Source organism: Myxine glutinosa, chromosome 11 (assembly GCF_964187855.1).
Source record: "Myxine glutinosa chromosome 11, kmMyxGlut1.1, whole genome shotgun sequence".
Lineage (NCBI taxonomy): Eukaryota > Metazoa > Chordata > Myxini > Myxiniformes > Myxinidae > Myxine > Myxine glutinosa.
Genome location: NC_136271.1, coordinates 93,607,351 through 93,629,178, shown reverse-complemented (window position 1 = coordinate 93,629,178; position 21,828 = coordinate 93,607,351). Strand labels below are relative to the sequence as shown.

Sequence of the window (21,828 nt, the reverse complement as noted above, 5' to 3'; positions counted from 1 at the left end):
TCTCAATGGCCTCTGCAGTTTGGGCAGAATGTTTCATAGATCATAATGAAAAATAAGTATCATCAAGTCTTGGCGTTTCCATGCAAAGCATCTTAAATTGTAATTCCGTGGTCGGAACGAGAGGCGATCAAAGTGCTCGGTGAAAAGCTGAACCGAGAGACCGAGAAGTGACATCATTATGCAGCAAGTTTGTTTATCTGCGCAATAGTGTAACGTTGTTCTGTGTGCATTGCTCGAAAAAAAAGGAGGAAAAAAGATGGCTTTCCTGCTAATTACGAATCTCTCGGCTTCCTGGTGCAAAATGGGCTGTTTAAAGGCAATTAGAGCAAGAAGTCATTTGGTTTGCGATTTCGCTTTCGTCGTTTACCTTTTCAAAAGCAGAAATAGCCCAAAGAAATGATTTTATCACAGATGTTCAAGGATGAGAATGAGCAATCTTCGAGGTATGTGCACAATCATATAGAGCGCAATATGGTAGCAGCCTCGAGGTACGAGCCCTCCACTCCGAGCTGTCTAGCCTGGGTTTGCATCTCTGCCCGGCCATAACCTGTTACCCTGATGTTTCGCATTTAGGACGATTCATCAATGTGCGCTATAAACTCCGGTTCGATTCCTGACTCGGCTATAAACCATCATCCTGGTGTTTCACAGGTAGGGTAATTCATCAATGAGTGTGCCGTCCCTCGGATGGATGTGAAATCAGGTGTCCATCTGCCGGCATTAGTTGGTGGATCTTAAAGATCCCATGGTGTCCTTCATAAAGAGAAGGTGAGCTATCGCGGGTGTGGGATAAATTATAAGCAAAATAATTATTCTACAGTCTTTTCTGATTAGGAGAGATAGTAGGCGAATCATCGCTGGCATTCTGACAGAATTTCTTGTTTTAAATTCATTTCTCGGGATGGAATAACTCTTACGGAGGCAATGTTAGACCACCTCTCGTCATGGTTCCTTACAAACCAAACAATGGTAAATCAATTTGGTGTAGTTTTAAATAAACGTACTGTAATTATTTATTTATGAATAAGGGTGATATAGTTAGATATATGGTGCTTTTAAATATAGTGTTGGGATTATGTATTCCCAATGATGAATTAATCTGTACGATGTTACATAATATGATTCATTTGTACCATGTAATGTATTGTGCTTTAGGACATGGTATTGAAATCAAGTCTTTCCAATGTTGAATTCATCTATACTAGCAACAGTACCGGCCCTACGGACGGGGCTTCAATTGGGAAGCCCAAATGAAAAGGTAAAATATCAGAAGTTGAAGGCTTTTTTATTTTAAACGATTCATATAAACATCAGTTGAATCATATCACACGCAAATCGTCAAAATCTAAACAGTACATGGCTAAACAGTACATGGACGATCACGTACCACGTACGTCTCGCCTCTCGCTCGCTCTCATGTTGTCCCGATAATGATCCTTCCGCAGGTTCACCGACGGAAACCTTGTTACGACTTTTACTTCCTCGAGACAGTCAAGTTCGCTCATCTTTTCGGTGCACCGGCACGAGCCGAGAACGGCCCGTGCAGGGGCTGATCCGAGGATCTCATCAAACCGTCCGATCGGTAGCAGCGACGGGCGGTGTGTACAAAGGGCAGGGACTTAATCAACGTGAGCTGATGACTCGCACTTACTGGGAATTCCTCGTTTGTGGGACACTGTCTCAAGCCCCAGTCCCCATCACGGATGGGGCTCAGCGGTTTACCTGAGCCTGACGGCGAAGGGCAAGGTACACGCTGGCCCGTCCAGTGTAGTGCGCGTGCGGCCCCGGACATCGAAGGGCATTAAACGTTCATTAAACATTAAACGTTCATTAAAGGATTACAAAACGAAAAACATTACGAAATTACATTCACACCGTCACGTCAAACACTACCGTGAACACATACATCGTCACAACATCGTCACAATGAAAACATCGTCACAATGAACGTTATGCGAACGCGAATGTTATGCGGGAGTCCAAACCTGAGAATGCTGGAGACCAAAGCTGAAATTGGGAAAACTAAATAGCCTATTTTACTCCCAGGGGTCCCAGGATTACCCACCCAAAATATCTTTGCGATCGGTTCAGCAGTTTTTACGGTACCTTCGAACAGACAGACGGACATTTGGTGAATTATAGTAAGATGATGCTACATACATGATGAATTATAATTTAGGAAATCTTGAAACAACATGTATATATATATAGATATATATATATAAATGTTTTACTCGAGTAAGGAAAATACATTGGCGCCAGAATGTCTGACATTACGAATGGTATCTGGTAATCTGCATGTCCTGTTGATATAATCTGCATTTCAGACAATACCAACTATTTGCAAAGGCATGCATGACCTCTGTGACTCATATAGAGGTCAAATTGACAATTGGTAACTTTGGAAAGTTAATTAACTTGAAATGCAACCTCACTCTGATTATTGTTTTACAATCTGCATATCTTCCTTGCAAACATGCAGTGAAACAGACTTCCATTGTAGTTGATGCCCTCAGCTTCAGACAGCAATGCAAATATCCCTTCCCCCTGTTTGACGACATGAAGGTATATAAGGACTGATTCTTGAGACCGTCAGTAGAGCGAGCTATGATGTCGGACAGGCAACATGACTCGTCTCCCCTATCAATGATGTGCACATTATGATCGTTTAAGCTGTAAATAGATATTTTTTAATATAAAAATGAATCGATGAACCTTTGAGCCGGTCTTTTTGTGAATAAGACCCCCGATTTCCTTCAACGCCGGCACCATCAACAAATTACAAAATTCTTACCCTCGCCATCAAAGGGCACCGCATCAGCGGCACAGCCCCGCCGCCCTCAGCCAATGATACGACCCCGCAGCCGTGTGCTGTATACGAATGAAGATCATGTACCATTATCATTATTGTCATTATCCTGTTTTCCTGTTTTTAGTCCTGTTATTGTGTACTATTATTGTTATTGTGTACCCACAGATGTGTACTATTATTAGTCCTGTTTTCCCTTTGGTTTGAGGTGGGACAGAGATCGAGAGTATGTCTGTGTACATGTGCGGGGGAGGGAGGGGAGGAGGAGAGGGAGTACACATCTGTGGGTTTTGAATGGGGAGGGAGAGGAATAGGGCAAGAGTGAAGGTGTGTCTGTGTGTGTGTATGTTTGTGTGTGTGTGTGCGGTGTGTGTGCGCTCGCATGATAATGTAAAGCGCCATGAGGGTAGTTTACTCTGCTTGATGGGGCTATATAAGACTCCTTTATTATTATTATTATTATTATTATTATCACTATCATTATGTACCATTATCATTATTATTATTACTAGGGCATGCCCGTACTATATATATGCCCGTACTATATATATATCTAAAATTATATCCCCCCCCTCTATTTACATGAAATGGTTTGGTCCATTCGCAACGCCAAAGCGAACGGCGAACGGCTTGCGAGTACGGTGACAATCCCCCCCCTCTATTTACATGAAATGGTTTGGTCCATTCGCAACGACCACAGAACCCCCCCCTCTATTTACATGAAATGGTTTGGTCCATTCGCAACGCCAAAGCGAACGGCGAACGGCTTGCGAGTACAGTGACAATCCCCCCCCCCTCTATTTACATGAAATGGTTTTAATTAGTTTTAAAACATAGTTTAACGCCAACATAGCGGCAACATAGTTTGCACACGTGAAATAAATGAATACGCTCTCAAATGTGCCGTCCGAGGCAGAGTGTGTTCGCCACGTTCGGCACACGCGATAGCTCGCTGCTCTCTGATTGGTTGAATCGTTTTTTGGACATAGCTCGGTAAGTAATTGTCCGATTAATATGAAACCTTGAAAAGGCACATCCTCGGGTCCCCAGCAATATACCTGGCAAGTTTAAAGTATATCGGACCCGTGGTTGTCGAGAAACAGCGGTCACAGACAAACAAACAAACAAACAAACAAACACACATACAGAGATTAGTGGAATTATAGATAGATGTACAATTATCAATATCAGTACAATTTTCATTATCATAATCATCATTATCATTATCCTTCTGCATTTATCCAGCGCTTTTGATCGTTTTACTTCTCGAGACAGAAATAGTTTACATGGAGGGGACTCAATGTTATCGGGCTTTTCTCCGAGGAGCCAAATCCCCGGAACCTCCAAGGTGAAAAAACCGGCCATCTCGTGCAGCTCTTCTGTGGAAGGGCTAATACGGACTATTTATAGCTACTATGACTTTCCGCTTTACCATTTCTATATCACAGGTTAGTCGATGACAAAATTTTGATGACAAAACCTCAGATGGTAAAAAAAGGTTATGGCCTGGACAGATAAACACAGAATAGATTGTAAACCGTCTCCGCTGCGCGGTGGACTCGCTCATCAGCTTGGGTTTCATACCCATGCAGACTTCTGAATCCATCAACACATTACATCCTGCCTCCATATGTGAACATATTGATACTCACAAAGATGGCAGATTGCAATTCCCTTGAAAGTTCCAACTGAAGATGGAAATGGCCATCCCTTTTTCTGCTGGGAGAATTGGTAACTTGAAATCCAGTGAGTGCGAGCAAGCTCTGGATGACACAATGGAGGCACAGATCAGGTATCATTAGCACAGCATCGAGATATTAACCTGCACACATGCACATAACATTTTCAGAAAACTTGGAGCAAACTGTTTGGGAAATTCTCCATACATTAATAGTTTATTGCTTTGCAGAAACTAGGAAGGCACAATTCAATACGGAGTAAAGGTGTAAAAGTACAGAATTTAAAGGTTACCAAATTCAGATAAGCATTACCTCCACCACCGTAGGTGGACAGAGGTTATGTTTTTCACCCCCGTCTGCCTGTGAGTAGGATATCTCAAAAAGCTATGGATGAATTTGGACAAAACAAGGAACCAATAAGTACAAGCTTGGATGGCACGTGCTCTGCCATGTTCTCCAGCATTTCTCCTCCCTCCTTCCCAGTAAGCCATTCCATACATTCTTCCAATCAAAAGTATTTGATGACGTCTTTCACCTGCATCAGTCAGCCAAGTTCAAGTTGACCAAGAGAATAATAACCCCAAATAAGTTCATCTTTCAAATATTAATGAAGCTGAAATTAGACCACTTACCTAATATTACCATTTTGAGCTGAGCTTCCAATTTTGTCCTTCATATTTGAGTTTTGAAATTAGAAAGAAAAATCCCTGGAATGGCCGTAGACAATCCCTGACGACTAACCCCGCACATTTGAACTAATAAATAACTCGGTCATACTCATCTAATCAATATATTATGCACGTCATGCTGATCCATGCAGTGACAGCATTACAATGCTGAATGAAACAATTGCCATGAACACCAATGATTGCCGTTCAGTGAGCAGAATGACGGCATGATGACATTTTGCGCAGATTTGCCTGCACCAGTTTCACATTGTAAAAAAAAAACCAATCCGTTTTGTCGCGTCGTGCATTGTCGTGCATTGTCGTACGGGATCACTGCCTCGAATCGTGACGCGAGTGTCATCCGTTATGCGTCCAGATTAACAATTGTACGGAGGAACATGATATCCCAACAAAGACGTCGCACGGCGATTAACATTGCCCTTCCTGCAAAAGATTCCAGCAGAACAACACCAACGCACGTGTCACAAACGATAGACAAGCTCTTGTGCCAGCAAAGCTCCAGATACTTTCAGTAATCATCACAGCTCATCACCCTCAGCGTCTGGAACATGCCTCACAGACATTTGTCCTCATTTCTCACAAATATATTTTTAATGGCAATGAATGAATGATCGTTTTAAAGGCCATTTTTCCCCGTTAGAGCGGGGGTTAGCCTTGCGGGCCCCATGACAATCATGGTTCCCTGGTTGAGGCAATGTTTTTATGGCCGGATGCCCTTCCTGACGCCAACCCTTCGTCGCCTCTTACGATGCGCAGGGATACGGTGTACCTATTCTAAATGGGGGTACACACCGGGATCATTCATCCCAGCAAGCTGGTACTCAATTTGCCGACCTCGGAAGGATGACAGGCTAGGTCAACCCCCCCGGCTTTAAATCAGCGATTGACCGGGATTCGAACCCAGGATCCTAGGATCCCAACCCGGCACCCTAACCGCTAAGCCAACACCAGGCTATAAATGGCAGTGCATTTGTGATAAGGGTCTGTGTAGCCATTACATAAGACAAAGGTGCCCACATCATTGATGGAAGAGCCAATCGGCTGGAGGAATATCACTGCAATGGTTGTATTCGAGCTTACTGAAGTTTGTTCGGAACTAAACCACTAGGTTTTGGAATATAAAGATGGCAAACCTGCCTTGGCAGCCACCTTCTCTAAACTGCCGCTTCAAATTCCCTCCGGACAAAAAACTCGTGTACAATACCCTTCAAACAGCGGGCAGCGTGTTCAACGCAGTCATCAACATTACCATCCTTGGCCCAATCGCTACTGTGCCAAAGTCATTATTTCATGAGGGCATAAAATGTTATCAGTCGTGGTAATGAATTGTTGTTTCCTCCACCACCGAAGGTGGGTACAAGTTATGTTTTTCACCCGTCTGTCTGTTTGTCTGTGAACAGGACAACTCAAAAGGTTGTGGACAGATTCGGCCGAAATTTGGTGGAGAGATTGGAAGTGTGACAAGAACGAAATGGTTTGATTTTGGTGAAGATCTGGATCCGGCTACTTCAACTTTTTAAAAGTGATTCTTCACCATTGAGAGATAAGGCCTAAAACAACATATCGCAGGATGTCTGTAAAAGTTATGAAGGGATTCGGACAAAACTTGGTGGACTGGTTGAGTGTGCGACAAAGACTAATCAATTTGATTTTGGTGAAGATCTGAATCCGGATCTGGACACGAGTATTTATTATTTTTTTTTAGTGATTCTTTACCATTGAGTGATAGGGCCAAGACAAATTATGACAAAACTTTGGGGATGAGTTCGTAAGGTGACAAGAACAAGCCGATTAGATTTCGGTTCAGGTCCGAATCCAGATCGGACCCATCAGTGGGATACAAAACGTAAACTGTTCAGCCTGGAGGACGGAGGAGGTATGCACTCTACCAAGTGCCGTTCTTGTTTGTACTGCAGTGTACTTTCATGTCAATATTCGGACAAATAAATTGAAGTTTACACTGATTTATAAAAAAAACAAGTCAGGAGACGACGATGGTTCACGAACGAGCGGTATTCAATGACAAAGGACAGACTATAACCGAAACAGGCCCGGACAGGCCAGGCCCGGAAATGTCAAAACGAAGGTTACTGACCTTGAAATGCGATGTACGTATAATCAGTTATGAGGTTAGTTAGCTACACAATACCGAAAATTTGGTTCGATTCCAACAACTTTGACACTTTGACCTTTGTGACCTTCAAAGGTGGAAGGTCGAAGATTCTGAAATTTGTTGGAAAACTTGTATTTCATGATGTATGTGATAATATAAGATCATGTACGACATTTCACCCTATCAGGAAGCGAACAATGTAATAAAACCATAAAAAAATAGACTTTTCTAAATTTCGTGACCTTGTGACCTTGACCTTGGGGCGAAAATGAAAAATCGAGCTCCGTGGGGCTAGACACACGACATTGGCCTAAACAAATATCGAAACCCCTGTCAGATTCCACCAACTCCCTCGGAGAAGATGTAGCTTGAACTCGATTACCCTCTAAAAAGACATCTTTTTCGGGCGTGGCTCCGCCCACAATGGGCGCAATACGCCCACTCTGGGCAGGACACAACTAGATCATGATATCAACCTCCCACCCAAGTTTCATTAAGATCGGATGATATCATCGGGTAGTTATGCTGCGGACAGACACACAGACAGACACACACCCATGACGAATATAGTGGTCACTCTGTTTGATAACTCGTGAACCAAAAACTCATAGTCCAGTGATGAATCATTTTGCCGAATGTCAAAACGAAATGTTTTGTGTTGAAAAACTGAATTTTGTCAACTGATTTGTTTTGTTTTGTGTCGAAACACAAATTTTGTTTTGTGTCAAAATGATTGAGTAGGGGAAAAAAATATATTAATGGACCCATTGCCAGAAGGGAGGACTGACTGACTGAGTGAGTGACTGAGTGACAGAAGGACATCGTATGGCTTCAACAGCCCTTCTTGACTTTATCGTAGATGAGCTAACAATAACTTGTGGTTAAATTAAAACAACCTTGTCAAACTGTGCTCAAGACTGGTTTGGCATGCTAGTCAAGCCGATTAGGCCTTGTAACATACATCAAAACTAGATGGTATTCATAGAATACATTCCCTGCGCAGTCAACTTGGTGCGAGCTAACTCTTCTGATTTTTGAAGGGTTCTTTTTCTTTGATCAAATATGGCTGCCAAACCACGTGACCGATGACATCATAAATGTATATTCTCCAATATAATTGTTGCATAGATCACGCTCAATAAATTTCAAATTGATCAGACTAAGCGTTGTCACTGTCGAATTATGATGTCATAATTAAGGCACCAATTACATCATCATTAACACTTATTCCCCGTATGGAGTTTTTTTTAAAATAATGAGCCACGTTTCAATTTTGTCATATGTATCAAGTCAATTGGATGAAAATTGAGGATTTTAGAAATTTGGCCTATGTTGACCTTTTGGTCAATGTTGACCTCAAGAATACTTGGTGGTTGAATTCAGTGACCAGATATTCAAGTCCTCTTCAAATTTCAAGTCAATCAGATGAAAATTGAGGATTTTAGAAATTTAGCAAAGTTGGTGACCTTTGGCCTATGTTGACCTTTTGACCTTTTGACCCCAAAAACAATAGGCTTCTTGCTTTTGACCAACTCTACCATTTGGTGAAGTTTCGTGAAGATCGGTTGAAAATTGTGACCTGTAGGCCGGTGACAAACAAACAGACAGACAAACAGACAAACAGACAGACAGACAGACAGAACCACAAACGCAACCGACCAATATACTTGAAAAATCTTCGATTTTGCAAGTAATAATTATCATATCCGAATCCACATTCAGATCTTCACCAAAATTGAATCGATTCTTCCTTGTCACACACCTAATCAATCCACCGAGTTTTGTTCAAACCCGTCGATAACCTTTTGAGATACCCTGGTCACAGACAAAGAAACAGACAGACAGGGGTGAAAAATATAACCTCCGTCCACCTAAGGTGGCGGAGGTAATGAGGTGTTGATACCTTGGGAATGCAGTGGCTTTAGTCTGTTGCAAATTATTTGTGTTAACCATCTGCGTGGACTGATAGATCCCAGAAGGTAGTTGTGTAAGTAGCTGTTTCCTGGGCGATTGATGGGGGTTTTGGACTTTAAAGTCCCATCGCGAAACAAAGGATTTAACCTTTTTGGGCTTTAGTTTCTTTCCTTGCCCCATTTTTATCACATCTCCTAAAACTCTCACCGATGTGTGATTAAGCTGTAACTTGCATCTGTTGTTACCTCCGCCACCGAAGGTAGATGGAGGTTGTGTTTCCACCGCCGTCTATCTGTTTGTCTGTGAACAAGATGTCTCAAGTTGTGGACGTATTCGGACGAAATTTGGCGGCGATGTAGCGTGTGTCACAAGGACGAAATGATTAGATTTTGGTAACTCTGGATTGGAGATTTGATGAAGATTAGATCTGGATTCGGATCCGGCTACCGGAATTTTTAAGCGATTCTTCACCATTGAGAAGCCTGGTGTTGGCCTAGCGGTTAGGGTGCCGGCTTGGGATCCTAGGATCCTGGGTTCGAATCCCGGTCGATCGCTGAATTAATGCCAGGGGGTTGAGTCAGCCTGTCATCCTTCCGAGGTCGGCCAATTGAGTACCAGTTCATTGGTAATTCCCTGTGTGTCGCAAGAAACGACTAACAGGGTTGGCGGCAGGAAGGGCATCCGGCCATAAAATATTGCTTCAAATAAAGGGGACCAAGGTGCCCCAAAAAGGCCAACCCCTGCTCTGCAGGGAACAATGGCCTCCAAAGGTGGTTTCTTCACCATTGAGATAGGGCCAAAACCACCATCTCTTATCTTCCCCCATCCAAACCTTGATCTTTTCTACCCCCGCTAATTCACCCCAGATACACTTTTTTGAAATTCGAACTTTTTTCATGGAAGTCCTTGCAGTGTCCATGTGTTTTATACCTCTCCCACCTCCCCCCACCCAAGCCCTCTTCCTCCCACATTTCTCTCGATGTCCCTGCTCTCAAATGTTGTGTCTGTGTCCATCCCCCTCTGTCCCCATCTTGTCTACCGCTCCCCTTATTTTTTGTTTTATGTGTCGGTTTGACTTTTTGTCTGATTAATGTTTGCTCTTTCACGAGCCTCGATCTTGCATACAAAAAACAAAAACAAAAACAAAAAACGACATGTAGCGCAATATCTCAAAAAGTTATGGATGAGTTATGATAAACTTGGTGGTTGAGTTGGTTAGGTCACAGGAACAAGTCGATTCGATTTTGGTTCAGGTCCAAATCCATATCCGGCCTATCAGTGGGATAGAAAACATAAACTGTTCGGCCTGGCGGAGGTTTGCGCTCCACCGAGTGCCGTTCATTTCATACCATCCACCGCATGAGAACTGAATTAAAAAAAACTTTTCCATTCCGAATGAATATCAGAACTCAACCAATTGCCATTCAACTACGACATCCAATTTACTTATTTACTATTCGAGCATCGTTACATTTTTCACAGACCTCCTTTCATGTTTTGCTGGTATTTGTTCAATTACACGGTAAGCAAATCGCAATTAGGAACCACAGAAATGACAGCATGTGTGAGCAGGGGGAGAGATGTGCAAAACGAGTCAACTACAAGTGCTCGGAACACAAAATGGAAGATTTGTTGACAGGTGGGCCTTTGCTTTAACAAGAACATCCATTTCTTCAAACGGGTTGGATCCTTCAATAGAAGACAGAATTCAATCCGGGTTTAGTATCATCCGAGCAATTTTGTACAAACTAACACAGGACACGTGACAGCGATGACAACTTAAACTGTGGAATGAACCGTTTCAAGGTTCCGTTTGAATGCGCCGTCTTTATCCCATTCAAAACACTCGTCCACCACACATCAAACAATTCATGCAAACGTTATTATTTTGTTTACAACACAATATCAATGTAAACAAGGTTACTGCACAATTTGGCGATACTTAGGACTAACAGTTATTTTAATGGTCTTAATTATACCCATCTCTCTGTGGGGTTGGTGGAGGATGGTTTGGGTTGGTGGAGGAAGGTTTGGGTTGGTGGAGGATGGTTTGGGTTGGTGGAGGAAGGTTTGGGTTGGTGGAGGAAGGTTTGGGTTGGTAGAGCATGGTTTGGGTTGGTGGAGGCTGGTTTGGGTTGGTAGTGGATGGTTTGGGTTGGTAGAGGAAGGTTTGGGTTGGTAGAGGGAAGGTTTGGGTTGGTAGAGGAAGGTTTGGGTTGGTAGAGAAAGGTTTGGGTTGGTAGATGAAGGTTTGGGTTGGTAGAGGAAGGTTTGGGTTGGTAGAGGAAGGTTTGGGTTGGTAGAGGAAGGTTTGGGTTGGTAGAGGAAAGGTTTGGGTTGGTAGAGGAAGGTTTGGGTTGGTAGAGGAAGGTTTGGGTTGGTAGAGGAAGGTTTGGGTTGGTAGAGGAAGGTTTGGGTTGGTAGAGGAATGTTTGGGTTGGTAGATGAAGGTTTGGGTTGGTCGAGGTAGGTTTGGGTTGGTAGAGGAAGGTTTGGGTTGGTAGAGGAAGGTTTGGGTTGGTAGAGGAAGGTTTGGGTTGGTAGAGGAAGGTTTGGGTTGGTAGAGGAAGGTTTGGGTTGGTAGAGGAAGGTTTGGGTTGGTAGAGGAAGGTTTGGGTTGGTAGAGGTGGGTTTGGGTTGGTAGAGGAAGGTTTGGGTTGGTAGAGGAAGGTTTGGGTTGGTGGAGACCCCATATCTTTCATGAACTGGATGACCAGACCTGACATTCGACTGAAGGTGATTTGGGAGGAATTTGTAATTTGTTTGGGGTTTGGATGTTTGGGGTTTGGGGTTTGGGGTTTTGGGAATTGTTGCGGATCTCGGTTTATGGCGCTCCCCTTACCGAGGGGGATTTAATCCCCTCGTCTATTGAGCTGGCCGTCCGAGTCCTAGAAGATATCGCGCTCCTTTGCGGGGTTGAGATTGACCAGGGTGACTGGTCAATGGAGTCCCAGATACCTTCGCCAACCTCACCGCAAAGCAGGGCGCGACTTCTGCCCGAGCCACGGACAAGATGGAATTTTGCCGAGCGGTTTAGCAATCCGAAGCTCGAGCCGTTAGCAGAAAGACTAACCCGATTCTGAGCGGTTCCTACATCGTGCCACCGATATTCAATTGGGGACAGGACGCAAGCGATCGGATGAGAGGAACCAAAGTAAAGCAAGAACAAATATAATTTATTAATTATTTACAAGAAACGCGAAGAGGAAATGAATGGTGGTGGGATGATGAAGTTGGAAAGAAGATTGACGAGAAGAGGAAGAAGTTCAAGGAGTGGCAGAAGGCGAATGGTATGGGGGCAGAAAAGCCAGAGCATGAAAGTTATAAGGCAGCCAAGAAGGCTGCAAAGAAAGAGGTAGCAACGGCACAGGAGGCATGTAGAAAAATGTTCGGAGAACACTTGGATTTGGCAGAGGGTCAGAGAGCGGTATTCAGGATTGCAAAGCAGATAGCGAAAGAGAGGTGTGATGTGATGGGGGTGAGTTGCTTGAAGGATGAAGTGGGAGAAATCGTTGTGGACCCAGATGGAATTAAAGGAAGATGGAAGAGATATATGGAAATACTGTTGAATGCAGAGAATGAATGGGATGGCAACATAGAGAGTAACCCAGTTTTAGGACCGGCAGAGAAGATAACCGAGGAGGAAGTTGAGGAAGCGATAAAAGCAATGAAGAGTAGAAAAGCGGGAGGGCCGACGGGAGTTGTGGGCGATATGTTGAAGGCAGCGGGAAATTGGGATGTGAAGAGAATGACAGAGATCTGCAATCTGGTGGTGAAAGAAGGACGCATTCCAGTGGATTGGGAACTGAGTACCCTCGTCCCTCTATACAAGGGGAAAGGTGACCCTCTGCACTGTGGCTCGTATCGAGCAATAAAGTTATTGGAGCATGGAATGAAGGTATTGGAAAGGGTGTTGGAGAGGAGGATAAGGAAGAGAGTGAAGACTGATGAAATGCAGTTTGGATTTATGCCAGGAAGAGGAACGACAGACGCGCTTTTTATTGTGAGGCAGTTGCAGGAGAAGTATATGGAGAAGAGGAAGAAGTTGTTTCTTGGGTTTGTTGATCTGGAGAAAGCATTCGATAGGGTTCCACGTGAAGTAGTGACATGGGCATTGAGGAAGTTAGGAGTGGAGGAATGGTTGATCAGAGTAGTGATGGCAATGTACAAAAGAGCGCGCACAGCTGTAGGACGAAGGACGGGAACAGTGGTAAGTTTGAGGTGGGAGTGCATCAGGGGTCGTTACTAAGTCCACTACTACTTGTAGCTGTGATGGGGGTGCTGGCTCAGAACGTAAAGGAGGGTTTACCGTGGGAGTTTTTGTATGCAGATGATCTGGTGTTGATTGCAGAAAGTATGAATGGACTGAAGGAGAAGATGAGCAAGTGGAAGGAATGTATGGAGACAAAAGGTCTGAAGGTGAATATCAGAAAAACGAAGGTGATGGCAAGTGGTAAAGCATGTGGTGAGGTGGAAAGAACTGGGAAGTGGCCGTGTGCTGTGTGCAGGAAGGGTGTCGGAGTGAATCCCATTCAATGTTCAATGTGCGCTGAGTGGGTTCATCAAAAATGTATTGGCTTGAGAGGGTCATTAACCAGTGTGGCAGCTACATTCAAATGTAAGGTGTGCACAGAGGGAGCTGCAGATGGAGGAAATGTTGAGTTGGATCTTGGAGATGGCGTGAAGCTGGAAGGTGTGAAAACATTTTGTTACCTAGGAGACATGCTGAATGGAGAAGGTGGATCAGACTCGGCAACGGTTGCTGGAGTGAGATGTGCATGTAAGATGTTTTGGGAACCGAGTGGCGTGCTGACGAGGAGGGGAGTGTCGTTGAAGCTGAAGGGAAAGGTGTATGCTGCATGTGTGAGAAGTGTTATGATTTATGGGAGTGAGACATGGGTAATGAACGTCGAGCAGCAACGAAGGCTGGAAAGGGTGGAAATGCGAATGGTTCAGTGGATGTGTGGAGCATCGTTGAGAGAGAGGAAGACAAATGATGAATTGCGAAAGATGATGGGAATAGAGCCTGTGAAGGATGCTGTGAAGAGGAACAGGTTGAGATGGTTTGGTCATGTGTTGAGGAAGGATGAAAGTGACTGGTTGAGAAGAGTGATGGAAATGAATGTAGAAGGAAGTAGAGGATGGGGAAGACTGAGAAAGACTTGGCTAAAGATGGTGGAAGAAGAAATGCGGGCAAGGGGGTTAACAAGGGGAGATGCAGAAAATAGGGCAAAATGGAGAACATTATCATGGGGACCGCAAGGCTAACCCCCGCTCTTGCAGGGAAAATGGCCTTAAAATGCATGTTGTGTTGTTGTTGTTGTTGTTGTTGTTTTGGCAATAAATCGCCTATTCTTCGGGTGAGACAGAATGGGTCTTTGAAGTACACCAACGACCAGTGCTTAACATTCTTATGATGCACACGTTGATCCATCGCCTGACTTTATGGCTGGGCCGAATTCAAAGCCAGGCTAAACAGCTCAGAGGTGAGTTTGCATACCTTCTAGGCTATCCTGCCAGTGGTGATGCTTTGGATAATTCCAGATATTGGAAAACTTACACTACAGTTCCCATTTAAGGTTCAATGAACGATCACGATAAACAGCATTTGGTCGTTATTATCAACCAATCAATTTCTTACACAGCTCTTTCCATTGAGCAACTAGAACAGCACTCCATCGAGCGCATATCTTCACCAGGCTGAACAATTTATGTTTTGTAGCACACCGATAGGCCGGATCTCCATCCATACCTCAAACAACATCTCTTCAGGTAGTTCTTGTCACCTACCCAACTCATCCACCAAGTTATATCCAAATCCATCCATAACTTTTTGAGATATCGTGCTATACTGTATATATTTGTGGCCGCATGTCAATGACGAAGGATCACTTCAAAAAAAGATATTGAAATTCCAGTATCGGGATCTTCATCAAAATGTAACCAATTGGGCCTTGTCACACACCTAATCTATCCACCGAATTTTGTTCAAACCTGTCGCTAACCTTTTTGAGATACCCTGCTCACAGACAAACAGATAGACAGACAAACAGGGGTAAAAACATAACCTCCATCTACCTTAGGTGGCAGGGGTAATAACATCTCAAAACTTACAATTAGTCTAGTAGGAAGACTAGGTCCCCCTGCACCCCCCGGAGATATACTTCTAATCAGTGTTTCTAGATTGGAAAAAATGTGTAGAAAATGACTAGCTATGGCCCCAAGCTGAAAAAATGTCCCACATACCATTTTTATGCAAATTACTGCTGCAAATTTTATGCAAAATTATGCAAATTTTATGCAAATTTTTGATGAGGAGTAGAGTTGAGGGGTCTTTGAGGGCTTCATCGAGGTGCTCTCGGTTGCAAGACTGGGTCATTCTGAGAAGCACAGCAGGGTCAGAGATCATGATGTTCTCCTCCTCAGTGAATCTCTCCATCAACAGCCTCTCCATTGCCTCACACACTGTTTTGAGGCAAAAGAGGGACTTTGCGTAGGCCTTTCCACTGAGAACACCTTTGAGAGATCCACTTGTTACTAGTTGTGCCTCAAAGAGAATCTCTGCATATCCAGAACCACGCATCTTGTGTCCAGTGAGCATCCCGATGTAGTTCATGGATGTGTGGAAGGGTCCAATCGTTACTACATGACTAGCAAATTCATTTGGCCAGCGCCAGATGATGGGAAGGGCTTTCATGCAGACACCCAGATCAAATGTATTCAGGACCCATCTCTGACCCACCTCAGCAGTTGCTGCCTCGGAACGCTTCAGTAGCTCACGAACAACTGCGTTGTCTGTGATCGGTCTGTGCCTGGTGCCTGCATGGCATGGCAATGGCCTGCAGCCTGTGCCTGGGCTAGGGGGTTTCACCTCTGCAACTGGTTCTCCCCCACCCAGCAAATCAACAGTCGACTACTGCACGCCTATCCACCAACCGATCACAGACAACGCAGTTGTTCGTGAGCTACTGAAGCGTTCCGAGGCAGCAACTGCTGAGGTGGGTCAGAGATGGGTCCTGAATACATTTGATCTGGGTGTCTGCATGAAAGCCCTTCCCATCATCTGGCGCTGGCCAAATGAATTTGCTAGTCATGTAGTAACGATTGGACCCTTCCACACATCCATGAACTACATCGGGATGCTCACTGGACACAAGATGCGTGGTTCTGGATATGCAGAGATTCTCTTTGAGGCACAACTAGTAACAAGTGGATCTCTCAAAGGTGTTCTCAGTGGAAAGGCCTACGCAAAGTCCCTCTTTTGCCTCAAAACAGTGTGTGAGGCAATGGAGAGGCTGTTGATGGAGAGATTCACTGAGGAGGAGAACATCATGATCTCTGACCCTGCTGTGCTTCTCAGAATGACCCAGTCTTGCAACCGAGAGCACCTCGATGAAGCCCTCAAAGACCCCTCAACTCTACTCCTCATCAAAAATTTGCATAAAATTTGCATAATTTTGCATAAAATTTGCAGCAGTAATTTGCATAAAAATGGTATGTGGGACATTTTTTCAGCTTGGGGCCATAGCTAGTCATTTTCTACACATTTTTTCCAATCTAGAAACACTGATTAGAAGTATATCTCCGGGGGGTGCAGGGGGACCTAGTCTTCCTACTAGACTAAATACAAAGAAGAGGCAAGTGTAAAATTATTTGGTTTCTGGAGATGTATTATAAAGCAATGCATTTCATACTTATTATACACTTTTACAACTCCCTCCTGGGTATTTTTCTCATTGTTCAATTTTACTTCTCCCTCGTCGAAACAATACACCCTCGAGTTTGCCTTTTAAGGCAAATCTTGATTTTGCGGAAATTTCACAAACAAAGCAGAAAGCTCTTGTTAAAATAGGCCTTGGTTCCGATGAAAAAATAATAATGATAATATCAAGTCAGGAGACGACGATGGTTCACGAGTGAGCGGTATTCAATGACAAAGGACGGACTATAACCGAAACAGGCCCGGACAGGCCAGGCCTGAAAATGTCAAAACGAAGGTTACTGACCTTGAAATGAGATAGAAAATAATGTATAATCAGTTATGAGGTTAGTTAGCTACACAATACCGAAAATTCGGTTTGATTCCTACAACTTTGAAAATTTGACCTTTGTGACCTTCAAAGGTCAAAGGTGGAAGGTCAAAGATTCTGAAATTTGTTGGAAAACTTGTATTTCATGATGTATGTGATAATCTAAGATCATGTACGACATTTCACCCTATCAGGAAGCGAACAATGTAATAAAACCATCAAAAATCGACTTTGCTAAATTTTGTGACCTTGTGACTTTGACCTTGTGGCGAAAATGAAAAATCGAGCTCTGTGGGGCTAGACACGTGACATTGGCCTAACCAAATATCGAAACCCCTGTCAGATTCCACCAACTCCCTCGGAGAAGATGTAGCTTGAACTCGATTACCCCCATAAAGACATCTTTTTCGGGCGTGGCTCCGCCCACAATGGGCGCAATACGCCCACTCTAGGCAGGACACAACTAGATCATGATATCAACCTCCCACCCAAGTTTCATTATGATCGGGTGATATCATCGGGTAGTTATGCTGCGGACAGACACACAGACAGACACACACACACATGACGAATATAGGGGTCATTTGATAACTCGTGTTCAACCAATAATCTATCTATAATTCCAGTAATCTCTGTGTGTTTGTTTGTTTGTACGTTTGTTTGTTTGTACGTTTGTTTGTTTGTACGTTTGTTTGTCTGTGACCGCTGTTTCTCGACAACCACGGGTCCGATATACTTTAAACTTGCCAGGTATATTGCTGGGGACCCGAGGATGTGCCTTTTCAAGGTTTCATATTAATCGGACAATTACTTACCGAGCTATGTCCAAAAAACGATTCAACCAATCAGAGAGCAGCGAGCTATCGCGTGTGCCGAACGTGGCGAACACACTCTGCCTCGGATGGCACATTTGAGAGCGTATTCATTTATTTCCCGTCGGCAAACTATGTTGGCGCTATGTTGGCGTTAAACGATGTTTTAAAACTAATTAAAACCCCGGGGGGATTGTCACTGTACTCGCAAGCCGTTCGCCGTTCGCTTTGGCGTTGCGAATGGACCAAAACATTTCATGAACCAAACCATTTCATGTAAAGCGTTCGCCGTTCGCTTTGGCGTTGCGAATGAACCAAAACATTTCATGGACCAAACCATTTCATGTAAATAGAGGGGGGGATATAATTTTAGATATAGATATAGTACGGGCATGCCCTAGTAATATAACAAACACCAATGAATATTTTCAATCAAGCCGGGTTCCCACTTGCAAAAATTAATATCATGCATTTTCTTTTAAAGCGATTCGTTGCGGAGCATTTTCAATGAAGACACAATTTCCCTTTTGCGAGTAAAGATTTTTATAAACCTCCGCAAAATGAACCAGCATGTGGACGAAGGCACCAGGGGTCGCTGAAATTCCACCTCTCGAGGAGAATTACTTTCTCCGCAAAGCTGGTTGTAGGAATGCACGGAATTCCTCCTGCGAGTGCGTGAAGGCCCCAATAAATCAGAGCCTTCATGATGAATATGCATTGAAAATGCAGCAATGAGACTTACATCTGCGAATAGGATCGAGATCAAGAGATGACCCAAAAACACGATCCCCTAATCCTAATGGATCAGATAAACATTTTAGTAAATATATAACCCATCACATGACCCCCGGGTGCGAGAAAGCTCTGACAATATTGTTTGCAACTACAAGCTAAGAATATTTTTTTCGGAAGCAGGAGGATCTCGGCGATTGCTGTGAAGGATGAATGCACAGAACACGTGAATGAATGAATCCTAAATGCTTCATTCCAACAGAAAAGTGTATAGGTTGCCCTTCATATCTGAAGGCGAAGCATACTACCTTTCACGTGAAGCATACTACCTGGTCAATTATTTTTTATAGTGCAGAAGCTGCTACCCACACAGCGAGCAAACTCGAAGATAACTGGAAGTACAACGTTGGTGTTAAGGAACCTCCAATACCACACCACTAACTAGTGCAGTTAGGGCATTTTATAATTTTTTTGAAAAATCTGTGAAAAAATTGCTTACCAATAGCTTTCTTCACCAATGTGTTCATGTAGGTGTCTACAAACACCTCTCAATTTATTCCTTCCCAAATCCTTGGGGAAAAGTCAAAATTAAAAATGGCGTCCAAAATGGAAAAATTGTGGATAAAGTCATAGTTTGGCCAGAAATTTAATACTTAATATGGGGAAGAAACCACAAAAATATTGTTCTAGGACAATTGTGAACTCTTGCTAAGCATATTTGTATTATTGGATCTTGCTTTATATCCAAGATGGTGGCCAAAATGATGTCCAAAATGGCCGCTAAAATGTGAAAATTGTGGATAAAGTCATAGCTTTATATAGAAATAGAAATGTATCTCAATTTAAACCTCAGTTAGTCAGTTCTCTAGTTCACCCTACTCATCCTAATCCCCAGCATATCCCACACTCCTCTCGTCATCTGGCTGGTTGATGTTCTGGCAAGAGTTACCATGACAGTTGCCGCAAGCAGAAATACACTTGACTCCTTGCTTTTTACAGCAGCACCTGAGTGTGCTACATTCCCCCTCACAGTTGCAGCAGACAAACTTCAGAAGATAGTCCGGTGCGATAGGGTCTGTTGTAGGGACCGGCGCATAACCTTGGTCACCATCCGTAGTCCAGGACATCCAATGATGGAGTTTGCAGAAGCAGCCAATCTCTAGTCTGGAGATAAGCCCGGAGAGAGTGCTGTGCTGCAGCTTCTGTTGTCGGGGGCAGTTTCTCAGGTTTGATGCTCCCAGCAGCGGCCCGCTTGCTGAAGATGTCAAATCTCAAGTCCCCCAAGTCTTTGGATGGGTTCCCGCGGAACATGAGCTTGAATAGTTCACAGACGGCTTTGATGATGTCATCTTTCTTGGCTCGGATGTCCAGAAACACGTCCATGGCCCTCTCTGCTTTGTCAGTCTTGCAGAGCTTGGTTAGCAAAGTTGATTTGCTAAACCCAGAAATCGCGGACACTGTATCGCAGCCGGAGAAGCTGTGCAAGATCAGATACTTCCGGTATCTCTCTGGGAGGGCCTCCCGGATCTTTCCGACATCGTAAGATGTGTCTTTGGCTGTTGTGAGGAAGATCGGGTGGTCTGCAGCATGATGAATCAGCAAAACCATGATGTCGGTGTCCTCAGCCCTCACCTCAACAGGGGACTCTCTTGCCTCATCTAGAGCTGCCCGGACGATAGAGGTTTCTGCATCATCGGGGCATTCCTGTACACTGATCCCATTTCTACCGAATGTCTCAGCAAGTAGCCGAATGAGCTGGGTCTTGTTGCTCTTGTTGTCGAGGAACTTTTCTCTTGGAACGAGGCTTTTGATGTCTGGGCGAATCAGAATGTCGCAGCATGCGTTCTTCGTTTGTCTCAGGTGATCATGGTCCTTGGTGGAGCTGCCGTATCCGTCAAAGACCACAGTGATCCTGAGGCAATGGCTCCCCATGGACTTCACAAACTGGAGGTAGCTCTCAGCGATGTCCTTCCAGGTGAGCTTAGCCTCCCATCTGACGTTGTGCAGGAGCCACCCACCATCAATCACCAGGCTCGTGCAGGGGTTTTGTTCAACGGGTTCCACAAATGCTTTCAGGACCCTTGCTAGGGCAGCCTTGTCTGGCTTTCGCAACTTCTGGTCTTTATCAAATAGAGACATCGGTGTTGGCGTCAACTCAAATCGCAGGGCTTGTTTGGTCTTGACTTCACGCTCACTGATGATGATGAGGCGGTTGCAGAGCTTGAGTGAGTCAATAACCAGCTTCTTCCCATTGACTTTGGGTCCACTTCTGAAGCTCTCTAATGATTTGACCTTGTGCTTAGTTTACATTGTATCCAAAAAAGTTTTTCCAGTCCTCATTTAGTCTCCTGATCAGCGCCGCATCGTCCACGCACTCAGAATATGATAACATCTGTGAGTGGCCTTTTTGGGTGACTTTTGACAGCTTCTGCATCTCAGTCCCAGGATCATCACAGATGAAACACCTCAAGCCATGGCCAGGTGCAGCTACTACATCCCCTTCCATACTGAATCAATTGAGAGGTCTCGGTAGACACCTATTTTATTGAAGCAAGATAATAATTATTACATTTCTGGCCAAGCTATGACTTTATCCACAATTTTCACATTTTAGCGGCCATTTTGGACATCATTTTGGCCACCATCTTGGATATAAAGCAAGATAATAATACAAATATGCTTAGCAAGAGTTCACAATTGTCCTAGAACAATATTTTTGTGGTTTCTTCCCCATATTAAGTATTAAATTTCTGGCCAAACTATGACTTTATCCACAATTTTTCCATTTTGGACGCCATTTTTAATTTTGACTTTTCCCCAAGGATTTGGGAAGGAATAAATTGAGAGGTGTTTGTAGACACCTACATGAACACATTGGTGAAGAAAGCTATTGGTAAGCAATTTTTTCACAGATTTTTCAAAAAAATTATAAAATGCCCTAACTACTAGCTACGATCTAGGCCGGAAGCAGGAATTGAGTCAGGATGTTGACCGTGATAGCTCACCTACTTTTAATAAAAGAAACCGTGGAGTATTTATCATCCACCAAC

General features: G+C 43.8%; 1 protein-coding gene across 2 annotated transcripts in view; it reads right to left on the bottom strand.

Annotated features, from left to right (window-relative positions):
* Positions 1–21,828, bottom strand: part of POT1 (protection of telomeres 1) — a 159,782-nt gene that overhangs the window by 114,147 nt on the left and 23,807 nt on the right. For both annotated transcript variants that reach the window (XM_068131538.2, XM_078786863.1), the window contains exon 5: positions 4,462–4,572. In XM_068131538.2, the coding sequence (XP_067987639.2) occupies positions 4,462–4,572 (111 nt within the window). The remainder of the gene's footprint in view (positions 1–4,461; positions 4,573–21,828) is intronic.